Source organism: Trichoplusia ni, chromosome 5, assembly GCF_003590095.1.
Source record: "Trichoplusia ni isolate ovarian cell line Hi5 chromosome 5, tn1, whole genome shotgun sequence".
NCBI classification, from domain to species: domain Eukaryota; kingdom Metazoa; phylum Arthropoda; class Insecta; order Lepidoptera; family Noctuidae; genus Trichoplusia; species Trichoplusia ni.
In genome coordinates this window covers 5,900,456-5,924,745 of record NC_039482.1, presented here as the reverse complement: position 1 = coordinate 5,924,745, position 24,290 = coordinate 5,900,456, and the positions used below count along the sequence as shown (strand labels likewise).

General features: G+C 37.9%; 2 protein-coding genes across 2 annotated transcripts; one reads left to right on the top strand and one right to left on the bottom strand.

The window, feature by feature from the left end:
- Positions 1-689: 689 nt before the first annotated feature.
- LOC113494204 (ubiquitin carboxyl-terminal hydrolase 20) lies at positions 690-20,850 on the bottom strand. The gene is made up of 21 exons (XM_026872425.1): positions 20,466-20,850; positions 18,334-18,453; positions 13,902-14,003; positions 12,496-12,619; positions 11,816-11,978; positions 11,167-11,254; positions 10,663-10,755; positions 10,174-10,276; positions 9,664-9,751; positions 9,278-9,378; positions 8,529-8,655; positions 7,942-8,065; positions 7,236-7,364; positions 6,484-6,599; positions 5,609-5,787; positions 5,007-5,193; positions 4,466-4,579; positions 3,979-4,122; positions 3,291-3,417; positions 2,378-2,506; positions 690-1,893 (listed from the first exon to the last, which is right to left on the bottom strand). The coding sequence occupies exons 1-21, from the start codon at positions 20,547-20,549 to the stop codon at positions 1,273-1,275; spliced, it is 3,063 nt and encodes a 1,020-aa protein (XP_026728226.1). The 5' UTR covers positions 20,550-20,850; the 3' UTR covers positions 690-1,272.
- An 803-nt stretch (positions 20,851-21,653) lies between these two features.
- Positions 21,654-22,956, top strand: LOC113494202. The gene is made up of 2 exons (XM_026872417.1): positions 21,654-21,954; positions 22,204-22,956. Exons 1-2 carry the CDS (start codon positions 21,817-21,819, stop codon positions 22,381-22,383), a joined length of 318 nt encoding a protein of 105 aa, XP_026728218.1. The 5' UTR covers positions 21,654-21,816; the 3' UTR covers positions 22,384-22,956.
- The last annotated feature ends 1,334 nt before the right edge of the window (positions 22,957-24,290 follow it).

Here is a 24,290-nt window from a genome sequence, read left to right as displayed (position 1 = left end):
GTCGCTATTAAGAATTATATAACATTCAGAATATATATGAGCGGGTCAACAGATGATATCTGGCATTCCAATGGAATTGGCAAATCGTGAATAAAATTCTTATATCAATGAAGTTGCTAAATCACGGGTCATTGAACTATCACGTGCGTGTCGTCAAGCCATAATCTGTCGACTGTTTACTACTAACTGAAAACATTCAAAATATTCCTTGATAATTTATAAAAAATACAGATTCTGAGGTTTACTCGTGCGAGATGAAAATGGAGAGTTAGAATGAAAAAATAATTCGATGTCTTAAATGAAAGGGCTTTGAACAAGTACCTATTCATTTATAGTTCTGTTACTAATAGGGTTTTCAGTTCAATCACAAGCATATCAGATTTATTAATAGGAAGCAAATATTAAACCAGTATAGATTTAGATGTACTAACACTATAGATAGCGACTCTGTTTTGCTAGTTTCAGAAATTTTGGTATGGACACCAAGAAATGAGGCTTTTTTTCATGATGATCGATATTCATGACGACAAAACGAGAAATGAAGTCTATGGATGCATTATTTTTTATGTCAAGTGTATAGTATAGTCGATCAGAATATAAAATAAATACGTCTTGTGTTTTCCCTAGTCAATGTCTATAGTCAAACAAATATTTTATGAAATACACTTTGCCAAAATGAAACAAATGTATGCAGCCAATATAGATGAAATATATTTTATTGCTGATCAATTCTTTAACAAATAACACATAGACTTAGAACCAGAAATAACAAAATAAATACCTAATCCACGGTAAACAAGAGGAAACGAAAGAAATGCAGTCAGGACAATAGTCTATCTATAAACACGAAATTTCTATACACATATAGGGTGTTTGGTTAACGTCAATGGAATTTTACACAGATATACATTCATATTGTAAATATACAGTTCGATGATTATTACACAATAACATCATTTTTATTCAAGTATCTAGTTTATCTATACCTGAATTTGAACTAAATTAAAATTGTACTAAAAATACTAACACCCTCCCGATAGCCGGGCGCGGAGGCCGCTGATTTAAATATAATGCTTTAGAAAAATATCGTTTTTACGAAACAAGTGAGAGACCAGAGTCCCAAAGTTTTAAGGTTCGTTCAACCTACAAATGCACGTATTTTAACACCAGTCACCGAAAAAAGGAATGTTCAAATGCAAACGTTCAAACGTATTGTTTGTGGGCCGAGACCCGTTGCCTCAGCCTGTGAACGAACTGGAAAGCTAGAAAGAATCATTTCACTGTCCGTCTTTTCATTTTTCTCACTTTGCCGATTTTCGAGGGCTTGCTTTTGAGGGATATACTGTCGAGGTTGGGCAGGTCGGCGTCGGGCAGCCTGTCGGCGGGCGGCGGCAACACGGGGTTGTCGTTGGCGTCGTGGTCGGAGCTGTCCACGCCGTTCTCCAGGCGCACGGTGTTGTTGCGCGGCGGGCTGGCCTCCATGTCGTCGTCGTCCGAGTCCTGGTAGTTGCCGTTGGGCTCGTGCCGCTTGTACTGGAAGCTGGTCCTTCTGTACGTCACGTCCTCGTCCGAATCCCCGTAGTACCATCGGTTAATGTTCTGGAGGGACTGGTTCTTCTGTTGCTCTCCGTGGACGGAGTCTCGGATGTTCATCTCCGAGGTGGACTTGGTGCAGTACTCCTCCTTGTCCGACTCTGAGTATTTGCGGGAGAGGCGGCGCGCGTCGAAGGGCTTGTTGTTGTCTGCGAGGATGGGCTGGTGCGTGACGGGCGACTTGAGGCGGACCTCGGGCCCGCCGCCGTAGATGCTGGTGAAGAACCGCCACAGCTCCTCGCTCAGCTGCGCGTGGTCCGAGCCCGGCTTGATGCTCAGCGTCGTCACGCCGTCCACCTCCTGGAAACAGGAGTTTGTACAATTGAGTTATATCTATTTTTACAGTTTTAGTAGACATTTACATAATAATGTAAAGATTTGATCTGGGTATCTCATTCAAACCCCTATAATTCCTTAGTGGAGATGTTCACTAAAGATAGGCAATAGCAGATTACACAAACGCTTGTCCTATGCGGGGATACAACCCTTAGTACGTAGCGGACAGTCCGTTATCAGACTGATATCCGTGCACTGCGATTATTTCACTCACTCGTGTGGTAAAAAAATTATCTCTTGTAGTAGCAAAACATCACTTATTGTAGTATGTTGTCTCAAACTGAAGACAGTAAAGACACTTACATATTTTGTGTGCTTAACAAAACAGCACTGTCAAACAAACAACATTGTCACGTGATTTTTGCCTTTTTAACAGTTCTTGCGTTATAAATGTAACTAGTCTATCTCACTTCATGTCACCTCCTCATTATATCTCGTTACAAGGTACCTGTTTGCTGACGATGCCGCTGTTGTCGACGGGCGGCGGCGGCTGTTGCGTCCTGTTCCTCACGAAGGCCTGCCACTGCCTGAACCAGTGCATGCTGATCGCGTACACTGCGTGGGGGCGCTCTTGTTCCTACATAGATACGCGGATAAATTACTTAAAGTTGTATGAAATTTGATAATTTGCAACTTTTTTTACACTCACTTTTCTTGTTTGGTAGTTTGACGTTCCGGTTGGATTTTTGCAACTCAATTTTGAGGCTGAGGCACTTTCCGATAAGCTAGCAGGCTGAAATTTTCAGGGCAGCTTCAGACCCGATGGCAATGCAATTTACAACTATGAAAAGCTGGACCGATTATACCGAGTGTTAAAATTTGAATGGAGGAACATTTTAAGTCGTGTGTTTTTAGATTTTTAAAATCTATTATTTATTTATGATTTGATTTGATTTTCTCATTTACAATGACACCACACCATCGTCTACAATAGTACCTAAAGTAGCAAATAATTAAGTGACGTATTGGCTTTGCGCTGTGTATGTATTTGATTAAACGAAATTAGATATCACTCATTTTTCAAAGCTATATGTACTTTCTTATTCTTTTTACAAATAGTGTCAATAAAATGTGAGAAAATCTGGATTCAAATATTGAAATCTCAAATCTCCAATCCACATTAAGCTTGCGTGGTATTCGACGCTCGAACCTTCAAACCTTCAAAAATCAAATCATGAGAAAAATTGGACTCATATTGAAATCACAAATCTCCAATCCACATTTACACCTACACCTACGTGGTGATCAAAACTCAATTATTTAAACCTTCTTAGTATGGCATGAGGCTTGTCTAACACTAGTCTAGGCTATAATGAGTATGCTAAGCCTGTGTACCTAGAAGCAGTAGTATCAGCTAGTACCTGGAAGCTGGTGTGCAGGTCGCAGAAGGCGGCGAGTTCCCTGGTGCGGCGCGTGCGCAGCCTCTGCGCGGCGCGCGCGCACACGCCGCACTCGTGCACGTGCGACACGGCCGGCCCGCCGCCGAACCTGGCCACGTACAGACCGTTATACTACAGCCTTTATAGGCATAGGCATAGGGTCGCTCAATATGGATGGTGAGGAAGGTTTTTTTGCCTATCAGACTTGTAGTTTAAAGCATATGAAAGGATATGTATTTTCATTTTGAAGTTATTAAGCATAAGTTTTGAAAATGACTAAAATAGTAATTAAACTGAGAATAATATCGTAAGAAAGAATCTTTTAGTAGATTGCACTGATGGCAATCCTACTAATATATAAATATGAATGTAGACTTGTTAACTACGATTTGACGCAAAAATACTGACCCGATCGCTATAAAATTTTGCACACATGTTTTTTTAAAGGGGTTAAAAGTAACATAGGTAATTTGAATTAATCAATTTAGAAAAAACACGATTATGCTTTCCAGCGATATTCCACGCAGGCAAAGCCGCTGGCGACAATAAAAATACGAGTGCAATTAATCTAAATAAACTATGTCTCGTGACCTTCAGAATACCGATAGGGGAAAAAATTCAAGTCTAGGGGCGTTATTGATGATGATAAAGCCTGGAATATTGTACGTACTGCAGATAGAGGAACTCCCAGAGCCGCTGCGGCACGAGCGCGGCGAGATGGTGCAGGTGCGGGGCGCGGTCGGGCCGCACGCCGCCGTGCCAGCACACGAAGTCGCTGTTGTCGATGGGGCCCGGCTCCGCCCACGTGTTGAACCTGACCACATACCGACAACTTAGCCCACGATACTGCAGAAAGCTTTTCCCTTTATGACTTACAAGAGCAAATACATTTTTTTTTTCGCAATGACACTTTAGGTTGAGCGTGAGGGATTGTCAGACTTCTACTGACTAAAACCCACCCATGTCCCTTCCTTTGCCCTTTGTGTGTGACAGAAGGGCAGACATACACTTTACCATTAAGTCATGCATTTAATATCACAAGGGATACAGATTATCTAAATTTTCTTTTCTCACAGGGTGATCATCTAAAACGTTTTAAACCTTTTTCTTTACATGTAACTCTGGGCCGATTTATATCCGAATTTATAACAACTTACTTGTTGATCCACTGCTTGGAGATATAAAACTTTATGTCGTTGGGTTCGACGCTGGTTGACTCCAATATTTCTGCGGCTTTCTGTCTTAACGTTACCATTTGGGGGTTCACTTTCCTGTGAAAAAAAAATCATTAAATCACTACTACTATTATGCATATGAAGATCGGTCTTTTCCCAATATGTTGGGGTCGGCTCGGCTCCCAGTTTAACCGGATTCAGCGAAGTACCAGTGTTTTACACGGAGCGACTGCCTATCTGATCTCCTCGACTCAGTTACCTGGATAACACGATACCCCTTAGTTAGACTGTTTGTCAGACTTTCAAGCTTCTGACTACCTGTAACGTAACTATTTTGCAACACATTTATTTCTATCAGCTGCAAGAATGCGTAAAGCCGTGTTCTGTAGTGCAGAGCAAATGCGATGAAAGCGAACTCGTAAATCTGTATTTTGCAGAACATACAAGTGCAGCGGAATTTAACACATCCGTATCCCGCAATGTTGTAGCTCGTAGCATCAGTCGTAGGTGTCGTAGCAGTCACCTGTAGAAGAGCACGTAGGCCTCGCAGTGCGGCAGATGGTGCGGCGGCAGCGGCTGCACGCAGTGGTCGTCGAAGGTGTACCAGCCGCGGCCGTTGCGGGCCACGCACGTGTAGTGGCCGCCGCCCGCCGTGCCCGCGTGGCAGATCACCGCGCACAACTCGTAACGGGTTATCTTTGACGTGCAGTCTGGTAGCAATAAGACAAATATAAAAATATAAAAAAAATCACGCTGTTGCAGCTCCAAAGGCATATATTTGCAACAAACGCCTCTCTGTTAATGTTAGAGTCTGTTCTGTTAAAGTTTAATGGTGGTGGATGGTGCATTAATTTACGTTTACGCAACAATTTACGTTTTTCGAAGCGTCTGGATAGATTGTCAATGTTCCCGCCCGCTACAAATTCAAAATGAACCCATGAGAACATAAAAGCAGGGTAAACATATATCGATATCCTATGTGTTAATACTGCTTTTAAACTATATTTGTACCATCAGTTTCATCTAAATACATTCAGTGGTTTTGCTTGAAAGAGGAACAAACATCCGTACATCCTTACAAACAAATTTTCGCGTTTATAATATTAGTAGGATTGTAAACCTTACCTTTATGAGTATAGGGCGCCATATTCAAGTCGTTGATGGGGAAGGAGACCCTCGCCCCGACCTTGGCGCTGAACATGAGCTCGTGGCGGAACCTCTTCAGGTGGACGCAGAGGACCTCGGGCAGGCGGACCACGCCCGACAGCTTGACGCCGTTACGTAGCTTGTTGCAGCGGGAACAACTGGCGGGACGGAAAAATACAGGTTCAACCTTAATAAATAATACTGGGGTTAGGTGTTGAAACGTGATATATTCAGACTTAAGTCCCGATTAGAATGATTTAGGTACAACTCTGTGCTCGGATAGCTGAGCGAATGAGGTCATCTCGCCAAACCTACTTTGGGTTTGGCACCACGTGCCGCGCATTCGATCCCAGCGTAGGGTAAGTATTTTGTGATTCACGAATGCTTGTTCTGAATCTGGGTGACTTTGTGCATGTGACTTGAATGCTTGTAAAACCTCTCGCGACACAAGCATTAAATTAATTAGTGCGGGAGTTGTTAAACTGTTCAACCGTTTCAGAGCAGGGGATTATGTCGAATAATCTGAAACTTGTTCATATACAAATATTTCCGTTTTTTTTTTCAAAGTATTATACACTTCGGAGGTAAGTAAACCCTTCGGACCTCAGTGAGGAGTTTTTTCCATTCCAAAAATAGATAGGAGTCTCCAATATGACCGCATGTCTATCCATTTACTAATACCAGATACCATTGTTGATATTGCTCCTCTCTACTTAAACCGAAAAACTGTAATTGGTTAATAGTTCCATAATTAGTTGTTTTTGAAGTGAAACTTCTTTATTATTAGCTGTTAACTGTATGTTTTCCGAGCCCAATAAAATGAAATAAAATAATTGATATATTTTTGAACTCACCTGTACATATTATCGCCTTTAAGTTCGTCAGCACTAAAGAAGGCAGCGAGGCAGTCTTGTAGCGACACGACCGGCCCGTAGAACCAGGACCGCAGCCAGCTGAGCAACCACCACACCTAGACAACACTATTTATATATACCTGGGAAACACCATACAATAGGGATGTATTGAAAATGTATTTATTGTTTATTTTTAATGCTTGATGCAAAAATTGAGGTGTTTTATAAGTTTCAAGTGCCTGTCTGTTCGTCTGGGCTATCAATTTAGTATGTTTTGTGTTAAAGGAGAATAATTATGTACGAGTGTTCTTGCATATGTTTTATAAAAGATGTGGGGGGTGAACATTTTTATAAGTGGGGGGTCCTTGGAAGTTATTTTATTAAAACCAATGGCATTTAGTAAAAGTTATATCAGAATTTTTTATTGATGTGTATTCCTTAATTTGGTGGGAGGCCTTTTGTTCTCTATGTCCACATGATATGACTTATATGCAGGAGCTTTTTACGTATACCACAAGACAATTATACCAGTTTACATGTCGCCCGCGCGTTCACCCGCTAAAAATGAAATGAAAACGAAAACGATTCCACGGGGACATAAAATCGTGACAAAAAAACTATGTGTTAATGCAGGTTATAAATGAAGTTTCATCTGTATACTTGTATAGTTTCAGTGTTTTTTGCGTGAAAGAGTAACAAACATCCATTCATCGAAACTTTCGCGCGTATAATAATAGTAGTAGTGTCCGTACCCACGACTCCTGCCCCGCGTGTGGCACGTGATGGTTGAGTATGGGCTGCTGGCAGCGCAACACGGCGAGGTGCTCGCGCGACGGGATCGGGAGGGACAGGTCCTGGAACGTCTCCACGCGGGTCGACACCTGAGGGGAACGGGGTTCGAATCAATATACAACACTTTTTTAATATTCTCACAACGCTAATAAGTCTAAAACTAAACAAAGCTTGTATTATGAGTACTAGATAACTGATAAACATACTTATACATTTCTAAATACATACGTAATATAGATTAATTATACCCAGACACAGAACAAATTATTGTGCTCATCAGACACTTATTTCTCCTGGGTGAGAATCGAACCCATGACTTACGATATAGAAATCAGGGCCACTAGTGATTAGTGGCCCTGCAGTAGACCAACGGGTCAGTCAAATTCAATAAAAAAATATATAATACATCCTTTTTTATAAGGCTACTATGGCCTATATATTCTTCCATTTTTCTTTAAACGTCTCCCGCTTTAAGCATGTTAATCCCTGTGACGCAGGATTTCACAAGCATTCATATCACATGCATGAATACGGCCAGACTCGAAACAAGCACGAGGGGTCGAACCCACGACACGTCACGCACAGTGTGTTTAGCTTGGTGACCTCAACCATTCGGCTATCCGAGCAGTCAGTATTGCATTATATAGTATTGTAGAACCATCATACCCTATTACAGATGAGACACTGCACGGAGGAGAGCAGCTTCCCGTCGAACACGTCGGAGATGACGCTGCGGAAGCGCACGCCGCCCGACACGCCGTCACCGCCGCCAGAGGGCGCTATGTTTTTACTGGAACAAATTTGTACAATTAATACTAGGTTTTGCAGTATTTGTAGTTAAAAAGAAACTAAAATGTTAAGGCATAATGGTGCATCATAAGAATGATATCAAAACAGGTCGATTTTTCCCACATTTTTATACACTCACTTGTTTGTACGTTTGTTTGTCATTCCGGTTGGATTTTTGTACATCTTTTTTTTAACGTTTTTGTAAACTCACTTTCTTGCATGTTTGTCGTTCCGGTTGGATTTTTGTAACTCAATTTTGAGACACTTCCCGATAAGGCTGAAATTTTCGGGGTAACTTCAAATCCGATGGAAATGCAATGCAACTATAAAAACGGCTGTACTGATTTCGATAAAATTTGAACGGGGTGACACGAAAAACGTGGGTATTTAGATTTTTTTTACATATGATTGTTATCGTTAACTGTTCCTATAGCCAAGCGAAAATTGTGTAAATATTCCCATACCCGGTGTCGGGCCTGGTGTCGGGCGCGTCGCTGGCGCCGCTGGAGCAGGTCTCGTAGCGCTCGTCCGCCTCGCTCGACACCGACAGCGACGACTCCGAGCCGCACAGCGCGCGCCCCGCCTCGCCGCCTGCACAAGGGAAAGTATACTTTACGCACTTGATTTTAAGGTTCATTCATTCACTCGTCGCTTGTCCAAGGGAATGTTAACTTTAATGACTTGCTTTTATGGTTGATATAACGACGGTATGTTAAAGTCAGTTTGGACAACGCGTCTCTGAAGTACTCGCCGCTTTAGACTTTAATGACTTGATCTTCTGGTTAATATTAAGGCGGTTTGTTGAAGTCAGTTTCGACAGCGCTTTTCTGAAGTAGGTACTCGCCGTTTGTCCAAGGAAATTTAAACTTTAATGATTTGTTTTTATGGTTGATATTACGACGGTATGTTAAAGTCAATTTGGACAATACGTGTCGGCCTACCTCGCCGCCTGCACAAGGGAACGTAACCTTTAACATTTTGATCTTAAAGTTGGAATTAAAACAGATGTTAATAGCAGTTTAAGGCGTGTCAGTCTACCTCGCCGACGTTTACTACTTTATGCGAATATAGATTAGAAACACTCATAGTTTCAAGCAAAAATTTTTTTAAAGCTAATGTATTTAACCCTTTTGTCGCGAGGAGTTTCAAAACATTCAAGTCACAAGCACAAAGACACGCAAACACATGCTGTGGACAATTAAAAGTAACTTACCATTAGCCTGTTGATTAAACATATTGTATTGCAGATGGTGTGTGCCCGCAAAACTAGCGGACCGACGATGCCGGGTCGGTATGGGTTCTTGGGTGTTCACTCTGCAAGTAAAACATAACATAGAACATACATTATCTCACATTTATTCACGGTTAAGTCTACGTTCACACAAAATCAAGTTAGATTTTCTCTCGGTTTAATAAAAGCTTGCAATTTTGTTTTAACCAAATTAAGCAGTCTCAATCCTGATCAATTGATTTGACAAGAGAATTAGTTGATCTGCTATCCAAGACCCTATTTAGTTACTATTTCCTTCTTAATATGAGACAAGGGAGACACATTTACTGTAATAGTAGGTTTGAAATATATATTCAAATATGTGTTACCTTAAATAACCTTCAGTTCGCGATTCACTATATGACGACGGTGCTGGTGATTTTCGCCTCATTCTAGCAAAGTAAGGAGCGTCGCTTGCTGTAAAACAATCACAATAATATATTTTCTTCTAAAAATGTGTGCATAAGTTAATATATTTTTAATATAACATAATATTCAAACATTCGTTTAGAACTTTATTATAATATGATGTTAAAGTCATCGTCGGATGGGAAATCATTCAAGGACTCGTACAGCTTTGCGTTAAGCAAAAATGAGTCTCAGACTTTAACTAATTAAAACCAAACCCTGTTTTTTCCTTTCGCTCCTTGTGTACCGAGGCGGCGGTAACCCATTCAGTCAATCCTGCTGAAGTTTTAATTCAGAGTGAGTAATATAGATATACAATGTGGCGAACTTGATGCAATATGCTATCCTACCATCTATTGTTTTAAACCTATATTGACAAATAAACTATTTCCATTTGAGTGTTAGTGTGTATAAGGTAGTGTAGTACTGACCGCCAGAGGAGGCCGCGCGGCGGCGCACGCGCAGGTCGCGGGCCGCGCCCGGGTCGCCCTCCGCCTCTGAGCCCAGCTTGTCCTCCATGCTGCTGTCCCACACCTGGGCAACGCTTGGCGTAAGTATATAGACTCCAGTCTTATAATAAAAGACACTTTTGGCATATGGATGTAAGTGGCTACCACCACGTCTTAAGGTTTAATATTATTATGGTTGTGGAAGCGTGTTATCACAATACACGGTAAAAAGCGGAAACTCCTGCATCGTCACCCACAATAATATTACTTAAAGTCATAGCGGTAGGCTACCTGTAAATACCTTTTTCCAATAATTTTATAATATATGACAAATAAATAATATACTAAAGGCACCTATTACATGGTTTGGCAAATTAATCGCCTAATAAAAAGGACATCATATCCCAATTCAAAAATAAGTCATATAGTCAGGACCACACGGTTCAAGTTGTAAATACTGGTATAACTGACCGGTTCTTTGAGTTCTTCGTGCAGCTGATCCATGAAGCAGCGCAGGAACTCCTGCGTATCGTGCTGGTGGTAGCCGCGGAACATCGGATGCACCTGACAACATTGCACATTAAAGGTTAGGTAAAGTGTCAATCAAATAGCATTGTATAACTTTCAATTTTTCAATTTCCCGATGGTATATCGAAAAAAACTACTGAGATCGAAAGAAGTTCCGAAACACTGTTTTATAATCAAGACAACGCACTAAACGGCGTTTCCCGTACTCTAAGAGCGTGTACTGCAATATTATTGAGGGATATTAAGCCTAGACCTATTGGCCCATTTTAACCTAAATGCGGAAAAAGTTGGCTTTCTGACGCGCTAAACGATGCCAAAGATATGAAAGGGTGGCGCAAGAAGAAAGAGTTGACAACTTAGGTGGGGGGAGGTAGGCCTGTAACACCCCTCTTTTTGCGTCAGGGACTAAAAAAAAGCATTCATAGACATAACATGACAGCGACTTACATTACGTATTCCGTAAAGGATGCCGTTAGGTACAACGTAGCCTCTCGTCTTCCTACTCCACATCTCTTTTACTAATTTTTGGTATGCTCTGAAACAAATTAAAAATATTGATATTCTTGGTTCAAAGAATAAACATATGAAACATTTCAGCCAGTACATATAAGTGTCGTGAGAATGATTCATTATTAAATGATGTAACGGTTTACTCACGCGTATTTATCGGTTGGGTCCGAAACTAGTCGGGCTACCCCGATAAATACGCGTGAGTAAACCGTTACATCATTTAATAAAGTACATATAAGCGTAATATGTTAGATACACCGTGCTGAAGGGAGAAGAAAAACATTAAAATTCTACGACCAAATAAGGAATCGGGAACGAGTCCAGTACTATTCCTCAAAAATATGTCTACAGAAAACGTTAGGGAATTTACTATTTATCAAAAATATATTTTTTTATGAAAAAATCAAATAGTACTCAACTACTGATCCAAACTTGATAAAATTACAGGACCAAATGACTTGCTTTTAACGACATCGGTTCATCCAGTCCAAAGATTTGACGCAACAATACACCAAACACAAAAGCACAGACGAATTGCGGTCTACCTTTTTGATTCAGTTAACAGGAAATACAGTTTTCCTCTTACCTGCTGATCCCCGGCTTCTTATCGGCGGCGAGCACGGCGACGGCGGCCGCGCACTCCAGGAAGTACGACGTGAGGGGCGCCGTGTTGCTGAGGGCCTGCAGCGCCGCGTTCATGTAGCACGTGTTGCCCATGTTCTGGAGGCCCACCAGACCTGGGCGGGGATCTGGTGGCGGTATCATATGTTTAGTGGTTATAATGATATATGGCATTGGAATTATGGGAGGTCTTTTTTATTTAGCCATTACTGTTCCACTGCAGGGCAAAGGCCTCCCTTAGGTTTTTCCACTCTGTCCAGTCTATTGCTATATAAGATTATTACGAAATAATCAAGTTAAAAGGGAGCCTTTAATTTGTCTTTTTGAGAAAAACCTGATTTAATCGACTGGATCTGGAAGGTAACCGTTTCCATTCGCAAGTTTTATTTATATACCCTATTTAAATATTGTCTTTACTACTAACTAATGGGTCGTAATAGTAGAAGATTAAAGATCATGAATCAAAAACATATATTTCGATTTCATCTAACTGTCTCATCATGTTCACGCTATAAAAGAAAAAAAATATTCTCGTATCGTATCGTATCCGATGTTTTTTTAAACCTTGACGGATTAATTAGCTTTCCTACTCAAAATCCATTCCAAAAAACCAATCAAAATTGTTGTAGTATAAGGATGCGTTACCTCTAGGCCTGGCCTCGTCATCATAATCCATCTCCTCAGGGTCGAGCTCGTCCTCCGCCATGCTGAGGCCCACGGCGCCGAGGCGGCCGGGGCCTTCTACGCATGTGGAGTCCGGACTACATGCCTGAGGAATAGAGGAGACACAGTATAGACAATTATGCATAGCAGTAGAAATTGCGACTGTAAGTAAGGGTAGTTGCGTGGCAGATGGCTGGTGCGTTTGCGACACTAGCCACCGTTGCCAAAACTGCTTAGAAGATTATTACACTTAGATTGGCTTTTGAAGACATCTATAATGATAGCGAAGCTAAAGATTAGACTGCTTCACTGCATTATAATATTTCACGCAGATAGTTTGACTAGACTAAAAATGAACTTAGTTTCTTGAAAATGTTTCTTTACAGTAAAGGGCGTTTCGAAAATGCCTGAAAGAGGTTCATTTAAAAATTAACAATGCGTTGCTAGACAGGGGCTAAAAAAATGCAGCGTAAACATGCTGCGAACTGAAATCAAGATTAATAGACCAGCCCAAGATAGCGTTGGAATTTGTGGAATAAGCATTTTTTTGTACTGTTTATGTTCTAGGTGCAACATAGTACGGTTGTTCATGTCTCCTTGCTTTCTTCTCTTCCCCTAACACAAGCAACTCTTTGCTTAAAAGGGGATCTCCTGATTGCGAAATGTTATTCTAATATGTCACAGAAATAAAGTTTTCGATTGGTCCTTTTTCATTACGTTTATGCCACCTACTGAGATGTAACTAGTCTATGTATTTGTAGAAATAAATTAGGTTGATCGTTTTTAGGTTAGTCATACTATCTGCGAAAAATATTATAGTCCAGTAAAGCAAAAGCCATTCAAAGTGTAATAATCTTCTGCCCAGAAGATGGCTGGTATTTGATCAAGGTTACATGATACCATCAGATGATGGTCCAAACATAGGTGCAATCTCTTCCCTTACTCTCTTAGCCCGATTAAATATTTGTCATAGCCCGAAAGAGATCACCCGCGTTACCCAATGCGGTATTTTTAAATGCCTCCCGAAACATGGACGCTGTGATATTAATTTCAGACATTTGTATATATATATTTCACCCAACATATCGGTGCGTGCTGTGGTATTTTTTTTTTATTTTTGTATAAAAAGGGTTTTCGCAGTAAGGAATTTAATTCTCGTGTAGCGGGGGTTTGACAAATATACAAATCACATGCACAAAGACACCCAGACTCAGAACAAGCATTCGAGGATCACAAAAATGCTTGTCCTAATTGGGGATCGAACCCGCGACACGACGCGCATAGTAGGTTCGGCGTGACGTCCTCAACCGCTCGGCTATCCGTGCATTCAATCGTTGATATCGACTTCGAGACTTTCTCTTGGTACTAGTATAAAAGTATAAACTTACCGCGTGCACCAAAGCTGCTCTGATGTGGACCTCTTTCTCGCAAAGATAACACCATATCCGCTCAGTGGACACATTCATGTGAACGCAGTGAAGCGGAAGATTCTGCAGAACAAACAAACATGTTAACATTTCATTGATATACATTACTAGCTGTTGCCCGCGACTTCGTCCGCGTGGTTAGAAGATATAAGTTAGGAATTTTTGAACGAAAGCCCTCGAAGATTAATATTTTTTCCCGTTTTTAACACATTTTCCATTGTATCTTCGCTCCTATTAGTCGCAGCGTGATGTTATATAGCCTAAAACCTTCCTCGATGAATGGTCTATTGAACACAAAGAGAATTTTTCAATTTGAACCAGTAATTCCTGAGATTAGCACGTTCAAACAAAAACTCAAACAAACAAACTCTTCAGCTTTATATATTAGTATAGAAGTATAGATGAGAAAAAATATAAAGAAGCTTTTGCCTACAGCTTTCGGCTGTATAAAATTATGTGGAATTGAAATAATTATAGCTTTTAGAAAGGGGGCTGCCATTAGCCCTTTCAATGGCTATCGTTATTTTTGTTTCTGCTATTCCTTTGATATTGACCATCTTACAGGTTAATGTAAGTTGTCGCTGTGAAAGACTATGTCGATTTTCTTTCTTGGCATTAAACTGCTGGCAATCTACATTATAAATTAGGTATATCTAAATGGGCGGAATAGATCCGTTTGCTTAAATTCAAAACAGGCAAATGAACTTTTGGATAAGAAGCATCTTTGGACACAGCATAAAAACTAATTTGCTACTTTTTGCTTGGAGTATTATACACTTACAAAAAACAACAGTTATTATTCTGTCGTCAAAAATACTCCCACGGAAATATATAATCGCGATAAAAACTATCCTGTGTGTTAATCCAGTTGTAAACTATCTGTGTACCAAGTTTCCTTAAAAAACGTTCAGTGGTATTTGTGTAAAAGAGGAACAAAAATCCATACATACAAACTTTCGCGTTTATAATCAGGGACCGGACAACCCCACTTTAGAGTTAAGCCGTTTGACAGGGTAACCCGTACACGGGGTAACTCATATCGCAGTGTTACCTTTTGTTCGAGTTACATCCTCGAAACCCAGCGAAATGGTTAACACCTTCATTATGGTAACCACGTGAAGGGGTTAACCCCTTCAATAACTTAACCCTTTGAAGTGGTTACCTTCACGAAAGGCTTTTATTCGTGTTACCCTGAATTACCCACTAAACTTGAGCTGCATACTTGCACCCTAGCGGCCCCTCATTGCTTTACTAAGACTACAGCTGATTTTCTTCTATCGCCGACGCGTCGCGCCTCTCGGACAAACTACCTACGCGCGTAACGTCATATAGGTAACTAGCTGTTGCCCGCGACTTCGTCCGCGTGGTTAGAAGATATAAGTTAGGAATTTTTGAACGAAAGCCCTCGAAGATTAATATTTTTCCCCGTATTTGCCACATTTTCCATTAAATCTTCGCTCCTATTAGTTGCAGCGTAATTTTATATACCTAGCCTAAAACCTTCCTCGATTATTGGTCTATTGAACACAAAATGAGATCAAATTTTTTAGATGAAATTATTAAAATAATTTAAAAAAAAATCGAATACAAGTTTTTATTCATTTTTTGCATTTTCTGAGAAGATTTGACGGGTGAATTTTCGATTGAAAATTAGAGTGTTTTTTTTATATTAATTCAAAATAAGGTGAAAAAATAAATATTTTTAATCAAATAAATTACAGCGTATTTGGGTCACAAAAAAGTAAGTTTTCACCAAATTTCGTTACAAAAATAATTTTTTTTAAAAGATAAAAATAAAAAACCACAATCTTGGTTTTTTAGATTTTTCACATAAATTTTGAGGTTATGTGAAAAAAATGTAAACACAAAAGTTTTAGATCTTTTTCTTTTAGAACTTTGCCATTTGACTTTTTTCGATACGAATTTTAGTTTTGCCGGAAATTGATAAAAACCGTTTTTTACTCTTCAAACGTCACTCCCACCCCCTTCCCGACCTCAGATCACCCGTAAATTATTTTTCCTTTCATTTTTATAATATTCCCCTCCTTTTCTAATGGGTTTCATCCTACTATTTTTTAATTTGGTTTTAAAAATTATCGACCCTGGTCTACAAGTATAGACACGAAAAATATATATCCCAACGTTTGAAAAGTGCGACAAGCAAAATTAAACTGTAAGATCATATCCACAATGATTTTTATTCCATGTTTACAAGTCGCTCGGTAAATGCAACAATGGCGCCACTGGGCGGTAAGATGTCACGTGCGCTCGTGGTTATACTATTTTCAAACTAATGTCTATGATAAAGAGTGCATATTGCATTGTCTTAGGTTGGAGTGGGTTACCCTGTTACAGTGTTACAGGGTAGTAAAGGGTAACCTGTTCAGAACAGGGTTCCAGTAATCCGTTCGAAGGTGTAACATATGTCATAGGGTTTTTTCTTGAAGCGCTTAAAAAAACCCCTTCAAAAACCCTTTCAATGAGTATCCGGCCGGTCCCTGTTTATAATATTAGTAGGATTTTCGCGACGAATCACTTTGTATTAACTCGAATACACCGCGGTCAAGGGTCAAGGGGATTAGTGACGATATTTTCATAATGCAAATGTATTAACAATAGCTGCTAATACACAAAATTTTGTAAATTATATACAGAGTATATAGTATATTTATTCAATTTCGGGCTTCGTTGACTTTTGTTTTTTTTTTGCTATTTTAGGTGAAGGACACAGCATCACGTTGTTATTGTCAAAAAGTAGAATTTTTGCCTACTTAAAATATGATTAAGAATGAGCTAAATGATTAACCTCATACCACAAAGTTCACAGACCTATATACTTACCACTATCGTACCTACTGTTTACCGTCTTTGTGGAAACGGGACAGCGCAATACACAACATAGAGCGCCATCTCTCTTCCACACCAACAATAACAATTTAAGAAGTGACGGTAGTTCTCCTGACCTAACAGACTGAATCATACATGTTTTATTGCTACTTAAGCAATATTGAATTAACAAATAATTAGAGAAATAAAATCACGCGGGCATACAGTACCGTGTAATCACTATATCTTTACATTCTGATCCTAAATTCTCCGTATCATTGTACAAGATCAACAGTTTTATACATTACTCTATTTTTAGAGATACATTCTGCTTTGTATAGTTCACAAAGAGATCTGTCAGATCCTTTATGAGTGAAACATAAAGGACCGTGTATTGTGGACTTTGTAGTTCTTTAACGATTGATGTCTGGGTTTAAATAAGCTTATCCTCGCTTACAAATGTGAATGCTATAGCGAGGATTTTGAGTTCTTATCGCTGTTGTGAGAGTGAGATGCCGATACGAGGAGTATAGTACGCCGTCTCGCTTTTACAATTACAATAGTCCTTGCTTTAAGAGCGCATAGTATTTAATGATTATATGGTTTATATGCAGCAACAACAAGCAACATTGTCTTAACAAAAAAAGAGTTATTTTCGGCTTCAATAAAATTGACGAAATTTCCTATCAGTTTTCCTACACTAAACATATTTGTGGCTAATGTAAAAATATTTTTACGCAAAGCTTCTAATGGGAGCAAGCAATCAATTCTTGTAACTTATCGCTTCTTTAATAGATAAAGTTATAGTCTTAGCGCCAATGTAGCGATACTAGGTCCTATGTACGTGCAATATGTAAGTTAGCAAGCCTGAATGCCATCTATAAGTATCAGGAAACAAGAATCCATGTATATGTTGACTTTTAATAAAGTATCTTTTCATAATGACAAAGGGCAAGACGTATAAAGACGCTAAAAACGTCGCCATATTTATTTCTGTCTGCACAGTAAATATGATGAGTAATGCTGACATTTTATCTTTCTTTATGTAGGTTAATAATTGCAAAGAATTTACAACTATGTATTTTTTTTTTTCTTACTGTCTGGTAGTTAAAATGTAAGTCAAATATGGGTCATATAAAATCACCCTCGAGACGCATTGTTTTTAAGTCCTCGTGAGGTCGAGCGCTTAACGCAAGTTTAAAGTATCATGAATCATATAATATTCGTTATAAGACGTGATACGGGATACAAAGGACAAATTTTAGCTTCTATGTCAGTGAGCTCGCTAGTTTAGTTTAGCGACAGGTACATTTAGACAGGAGTCGCATGTTCGATTCCCGTCTGGGGTTCAAAATTTTCGATTGTATCATTTGTATTCCATTGCTCATGGATTATGACTAGGACCTACACTCTAGGAAGGCGGAAGGTATTCAACCAAGTAAAACGGATTGCTTCTTCCTTCCCTTCTACCAGGAGAGAACACGCTGCAAACTGCGACAACATACTAGCAAAATTATCCCACCAGATAGTAATTTTATAAAGAAAGAAAATTTAAAGGGGTATTTACCTTTTGGTGTAAAGTGCTGTGGTCATTTTTAACTTCAGAGCAGCCGATGTGATGGCATTCAGGTTGCAGGCATATCCAGAGGTTGGGGCCGGGGCAGCCACAGTCATTGCATGTTAATGCCTGAAACAATTCAAATATACATTAAAAATAGATCCTAGATTTATTTGAGAAACATGTTACTGGTAGACGGAGATAAATGGAAGTAAGGAAGGAAATTCTTTGCCCTGAGAGGCACTAATGGCTGAGGCAATAATATGTATTGTGTTTTGGAACTAATAAGCTCTAAAAACTAATTGAAACTTTTTGTTAAAATATATGGGATTACGGTTGGAGGTAAAAAAGTTGTTTATGTATGAATAAACAATTTAGCTAAGTCCTCTCCTCCTCCTCCATCCTCTATCACAACAACAATAAACATTTTAACTATGTATAATATGATAAAAATGTCAAGTTAACCAGGTCAAGGTCATTCAAAAAACATATTAAAACATTAATGTATATTAAATTAATGTTTTACAAAGATACAAGTATCAGTGATGACCATAAAAATGTATGAAAAAAAAAACAATTTGAGAATGAGATGAGTTGTGCGAAATAGAAGGATCAAATTAGATTATTTTTAACACAATATCACGCTATAATACAAAATATTATCAAAGAATTAATCTTTAAAATATCTAGCTATTTATTTGATAAGGAAACAATCCTCATTTTTCATGACTGACCATTGACCAAGTAACACTTCTTTAGTGTATTAAACATTACATCATGCCCACCTTGACCATTGGTTAGCGTTAATAGATCGCCTACAAACATAAGTCTGATAATTACTGTGCATGTTAAGAATATTGATTGTTATACTACTTTAACAAACCTTTGTTCATAAATTCCTAAAAGCATTTTGAAAAAAAGTTATCAATATCCAGGTATTTGCTATATATGTCTGCAGTTAGAGTATGGTCTTGGGATTTTAGAAGCAAAGCAAAGTTTTAAGCAGTTATTGTTTTAAACTTGTCATAAAAGTAGAATGCAGCTTTTCATGTAATATGCATATTCACTGGATACTGAATCAAACCTTTTTACGACATACTTTAATGTCTATCTTTACTTTTGCCAGGTTTTATTTTTCACTATAATATTCAATAAATTGTATATTCATTCAGTTTATCCTGGCAAGATTCAGTAAATAGTAACTTTACTTGTTTGAAAGTAATATAAAATGATTTATTCAAAGATGGATGAATTAATTGTGATACAGAAAAGACAAAGATACAATTTAATGACACCCAACAGGGAGTCAAACCAAAAAAAAATTGTTTTCTTTTCAAATCATGCTTTTGCAACATATTCCAGTTACTTGCATATTTATTTTATGTGACACAAAAAACCAAGCATTCGTCAGCATATTAGGTCTTGTATCTTATATACGGTTTTGCAGATTCATCTTTTGTGAGGCATTAGTTAAAAATGTACTAATTAAAAAACAGTATTTATTTTCCAAAAGGGAAACATACTCTCATCACATGTACATTGTTCTTTAATAATGTAGTCTTTAATAATCTATCACATGAATGTAGGCCTCTTAAATAAATCATAAGTTGACAAGTCGTGATTGTGATAAGACATAGCTATCTAAGATAGGTTTTTAGAAGATTCTCAATGTCAAGAAAGCTTTTGGAATATTGTACTGTGTAGAAAAACAGAAATTAATGTATCTCCTTTCATAAGCATTACAAATAAGAATTTAAGCAAAACAAAATGACTATAGTTGGACAACATGCAAATATTTGCAAGTTAAGCATGAGTATTGTAATTATCACCATTCAGTCCTCTGTAGGAACATAAAATAATATGTTTACGAGCGAGTAGGCCTCATAAAACTATATTCTATCGGCGTTATTCCATCCTGCTCCTGCTTATGGCTGAAGCAAAAAATGTAAACATGCAAGTAAGATGGTAGTAAATAACATGTAATGATAAACACGCCAGCGTTATGTGCACTTTACGAGCTATTCTACGGAGTACTCGGCGGTACGAGCGTTACACAATGATAACTATAATGTGAACCAAGAATGCTAATTACCAGTGACATTACATTTTAGGTTAGGTATTAAGAAAATTATTTCAATTACCTCTTTCGACTGCCACAACTCCTTCTCCAGAACGTCAGCTAGTTTATTCAGATGGTCGCACGTCACTCCATTTTCCATTTTCATGAATACACTATTTTTCTACGTAAATAAGAAGTCAAGTTTACTGATTCACAAAAGGCTTGTAAATAAAGGGCATATTCTATACTACAGCGAAACAAAACAAGAAAGTAATTACAGCAGGAGGTACTAGAAACAAATTGTTGAAATTTAAGGGAAACATTTCGGAAAAAGGGCTAATAATTGAATTAGATTACAGAAATTTCCTACAACACAAAACCTTCCGTGACGAGCGAAAAGTCAGCCCTCATATTTGGATCCATACTATCGTGTCGAGTTCGAATGTTTAGGTAGTTTCACATAATACTCTCTCACTCTATAAGCTTAGGAAGACAAGGAAAAAGACAGTCGACTATGAATGTCGACATTTTGAAGTACGAGATACTGAATAGCCTTCAGCAATAGGTGGACAATTCGATTTAAGCGAGGTCCACAGCGACCGTTTTTAAACAAGACATTAATAAGTCGAGTCCGACTTCTTTCGTTCGTTGGGATCAATCAATGAAATAAATAACTAATGTTAACATCAAATTCTAAGTTCTCAATCCGCCTCAGCCTCAATAAAGTTTGAATCTGCCTCAAGGCAGACAAAACAAAAAGTTTTGTAATGTTCTATGGGTAAAAAATACTAAAGAATATATTGAAACAATTTTAATACAAAATGTTATATAAGTAATAGTAATGTTAAGTTTTGGACACCAATAAATTTAATGTGGTTGATTCGTTAAGAACTATGCGGAAAAAATTTGGTATACTGGAAAAAAATATGTGTGCCCGACAAAGTACAATTGTTACTGTGGCATGATAGTGGTTCTTGTGCTAATTCACACCATTTATAGATATAATTATAAAAGAGAATTATATGTTTACAATTATAATCAATAAATATTATTAACCATAGACCTTTTTTTACGCAACGGTTAAGAACAGAATGATCGTGAAGAACGTGTATAACCTTTGTATTAATTATATACCTTTGTAGTTATTCTCTAAACTGAAATCGTGTACTGTCCTGTTCATTTGTTTTAGTTTGTAAGATTGATTTTGCCAATTTAATGAATACAACGAAACGCATTTCGAGGTCATCTGTCATTAACGTCAATTGATTATTATATTGTCAAGTTGACATTTCGATTCCGATTGAACAAAAACACGAAATTGTTTGGATGCAATACAATAGTTTATTTAATACAGCAAAGTTCCGCTACGTGCTTCATTGAGCACCAATAGGAGCCAAACAATTTGAATATATCAGTCACCGTATTGGAACGCAATGACTTCAGCGTCTTCAAGCAGTGCGCGTTCTTTATTTGCGGAATCAAAGCAACGTTTGGCTGAGAGAGTGCAAGTGAACATGAACAATATTTCGTCTTTGGCTCGGCAAATACAAAGAGGCTCTAAATCCAATGAGGTAGATACACAAACACCCTTCTAATCAATTGAGATTTTAGTCTATATGAGTACTGCAAATTTGACTCAATTTGAACATATTTAGACCACAGTTGTGCAAGGTTTACTTATGATGAGGGACACTAGAATTAAATATCATTTAAAATAAGTCTTACACATACAATTTTGAATTCCTGTTGTAACAAAATATATACAGAAAGAACTATACAGCTGCTTTATATGCTTAATAATAAACCCTCTTCATTTTCAGTTATTATCTAAAGCAGCCAGAGATATGGCTTCAGCGGAACATCAGATAGAGTCAAGTGAAGAGAACCTTAAGAAAATGCAGCTCATCGGAGTCCACATGGGGTACCAGTTTGAGAACATACAGAAGTCAGCACAAATGTTGAATGAAATCAGCGAAAAAGTTAAAGCTATGCAGAGGTGATAGGGTTCATAAATTATATTAAACTACTAGCTGTTGCCCGCGACTTCGTTCCCGTGGGTAGAAGATATAAATTATGATTTATACCTGCCCTGTTTTTTCACATTTTCCATTGTACCTATCTTCGCTCTTATTAGTCGCAGCGTGATGGTTTATAGCCTAAAGCCTTCCTCGATTAGTGGTCTATTCAACAAAAAAATAATTTTTCAATTTGGACCAGTAGTTCCTGAGATTAGCGCGTTCAAACAAACAAACAAACAAACTCTTCAGCTTTATATATTAGTATAGATATAGATTAAAACTGTGAACCTTGTTACGAGCATGCTGGCTTTATTAGGATTAGTTTTAAGTTTTGTTTAGTTGAAGCAAATGTAATTTTAGTAAAGTATCGTCTATGACTTTTGTTATACACTATGATAAAGTATTTAGAAAGCCTTGTAAACTGATTGCACCATTGATAAAAATAGTTTAAGGGATTTTTATCCACATGATAAATATTACTAAATTTAATTGTATTCTTGAAAATAGTGTGTAATGTGTTCATGTATTGTCAAATATACATTAAATTAAATGCAATCTTGTTATTTTATTTCTTGATTAATATCACCATTTTTGTAGTTAATAAAATCGTTGCTAGGACTTATTTATTTTTTTAAAGTAAATTCATTATCATCAGACTTGAATAATTTACTTGTAGTAAATTCAGTTGCACTGTCTAATACATTTTTTTCATATTGCCATGAGAATTTATTAATTTACAAAAATAATAAAGACCATATTCAGAAAGTTACAAAGTCAAATGCCAAAGAAGGGTGATGTTGTAAAAAAGCGATACTGCAAATATTTTTTTATCAGGCGCAACTTATTGCAATCATTTTGCGCTCTGCAATTTGAAACCTGCATTCTTCAATCGGACTCGTTCATTACTTACACTTAGCACCGGATACTGTCCAGACAACCCGAGTACATAGTACAGGTGATTTATTATCACTAAGAAGGTTTTACTTTGCCATGTAGTTGGCATTACATCGTAATGGCGTCTCATTCATTCTACGGCTGAATGATTCGACATAATTTGCTATTAAGCATTTACTAGCCTACGTCGTGACCAGTATGTCTACCCTAGGAAGTGATTCGACCTGCTTGTGAGATTGGGAGCAGTGAAAGTGTTAGGATAGCCGGCATAGCCGCAGGTTTGAGTCCGATGGATTACAGTATTCTGTTCCGGTTAGTACACCTCAAACAATAGAAAAACCAACTCTATTCGTGAGATGTTAAGGTCATTTTTGGTATTCACATTTACGTCATGCTTATCTTTAGTAAGTAGTAACAATTTTAGTGCTTATTATTGGTTTTGTTTGATTAATAGGCAGTCAATACTGCTGAGATGTTTTAGATATCCGGCTTATGTAAACAAAGATTTTACGATCTAGTTTGCGCTGCTGAGCGTTCTAAATCTTATGTTAAGCTTTGCTTGAAAGCTTAGAACTTTTTAAAGGAGGTTATAGACCAAGGAGCATTTTTTTAAGCGATGTGACTTGGTAAGTAAAATATACTGAAATGTAAAAAAGGATGCATTAAAGTAGGTGTGATGTATTATTATTATACCCAAAATAGAGAAATAACGACACCAATCTAGTAATTAGTGAAATAAGCACCAAGGTTATGGGATCCAAATATGGTATGCAAACTCAGTTAGCCTTCAAGATAAATACTATTTTGTTTAGTAGTATTTTTGCCCGAAGAGATTATGCATTGCTACATTTGATATTTATTTAAGGTTCGTTATCAAGGCTTTTTAATATAAATCATCTTTTCATGGCTTCAAAGTTGTATTATTAAGTATCCATATTTTGGCAACACAGCACTTTTCATCAACTCTCGTTTAAGTTGTATTTTATTCTGGCAAT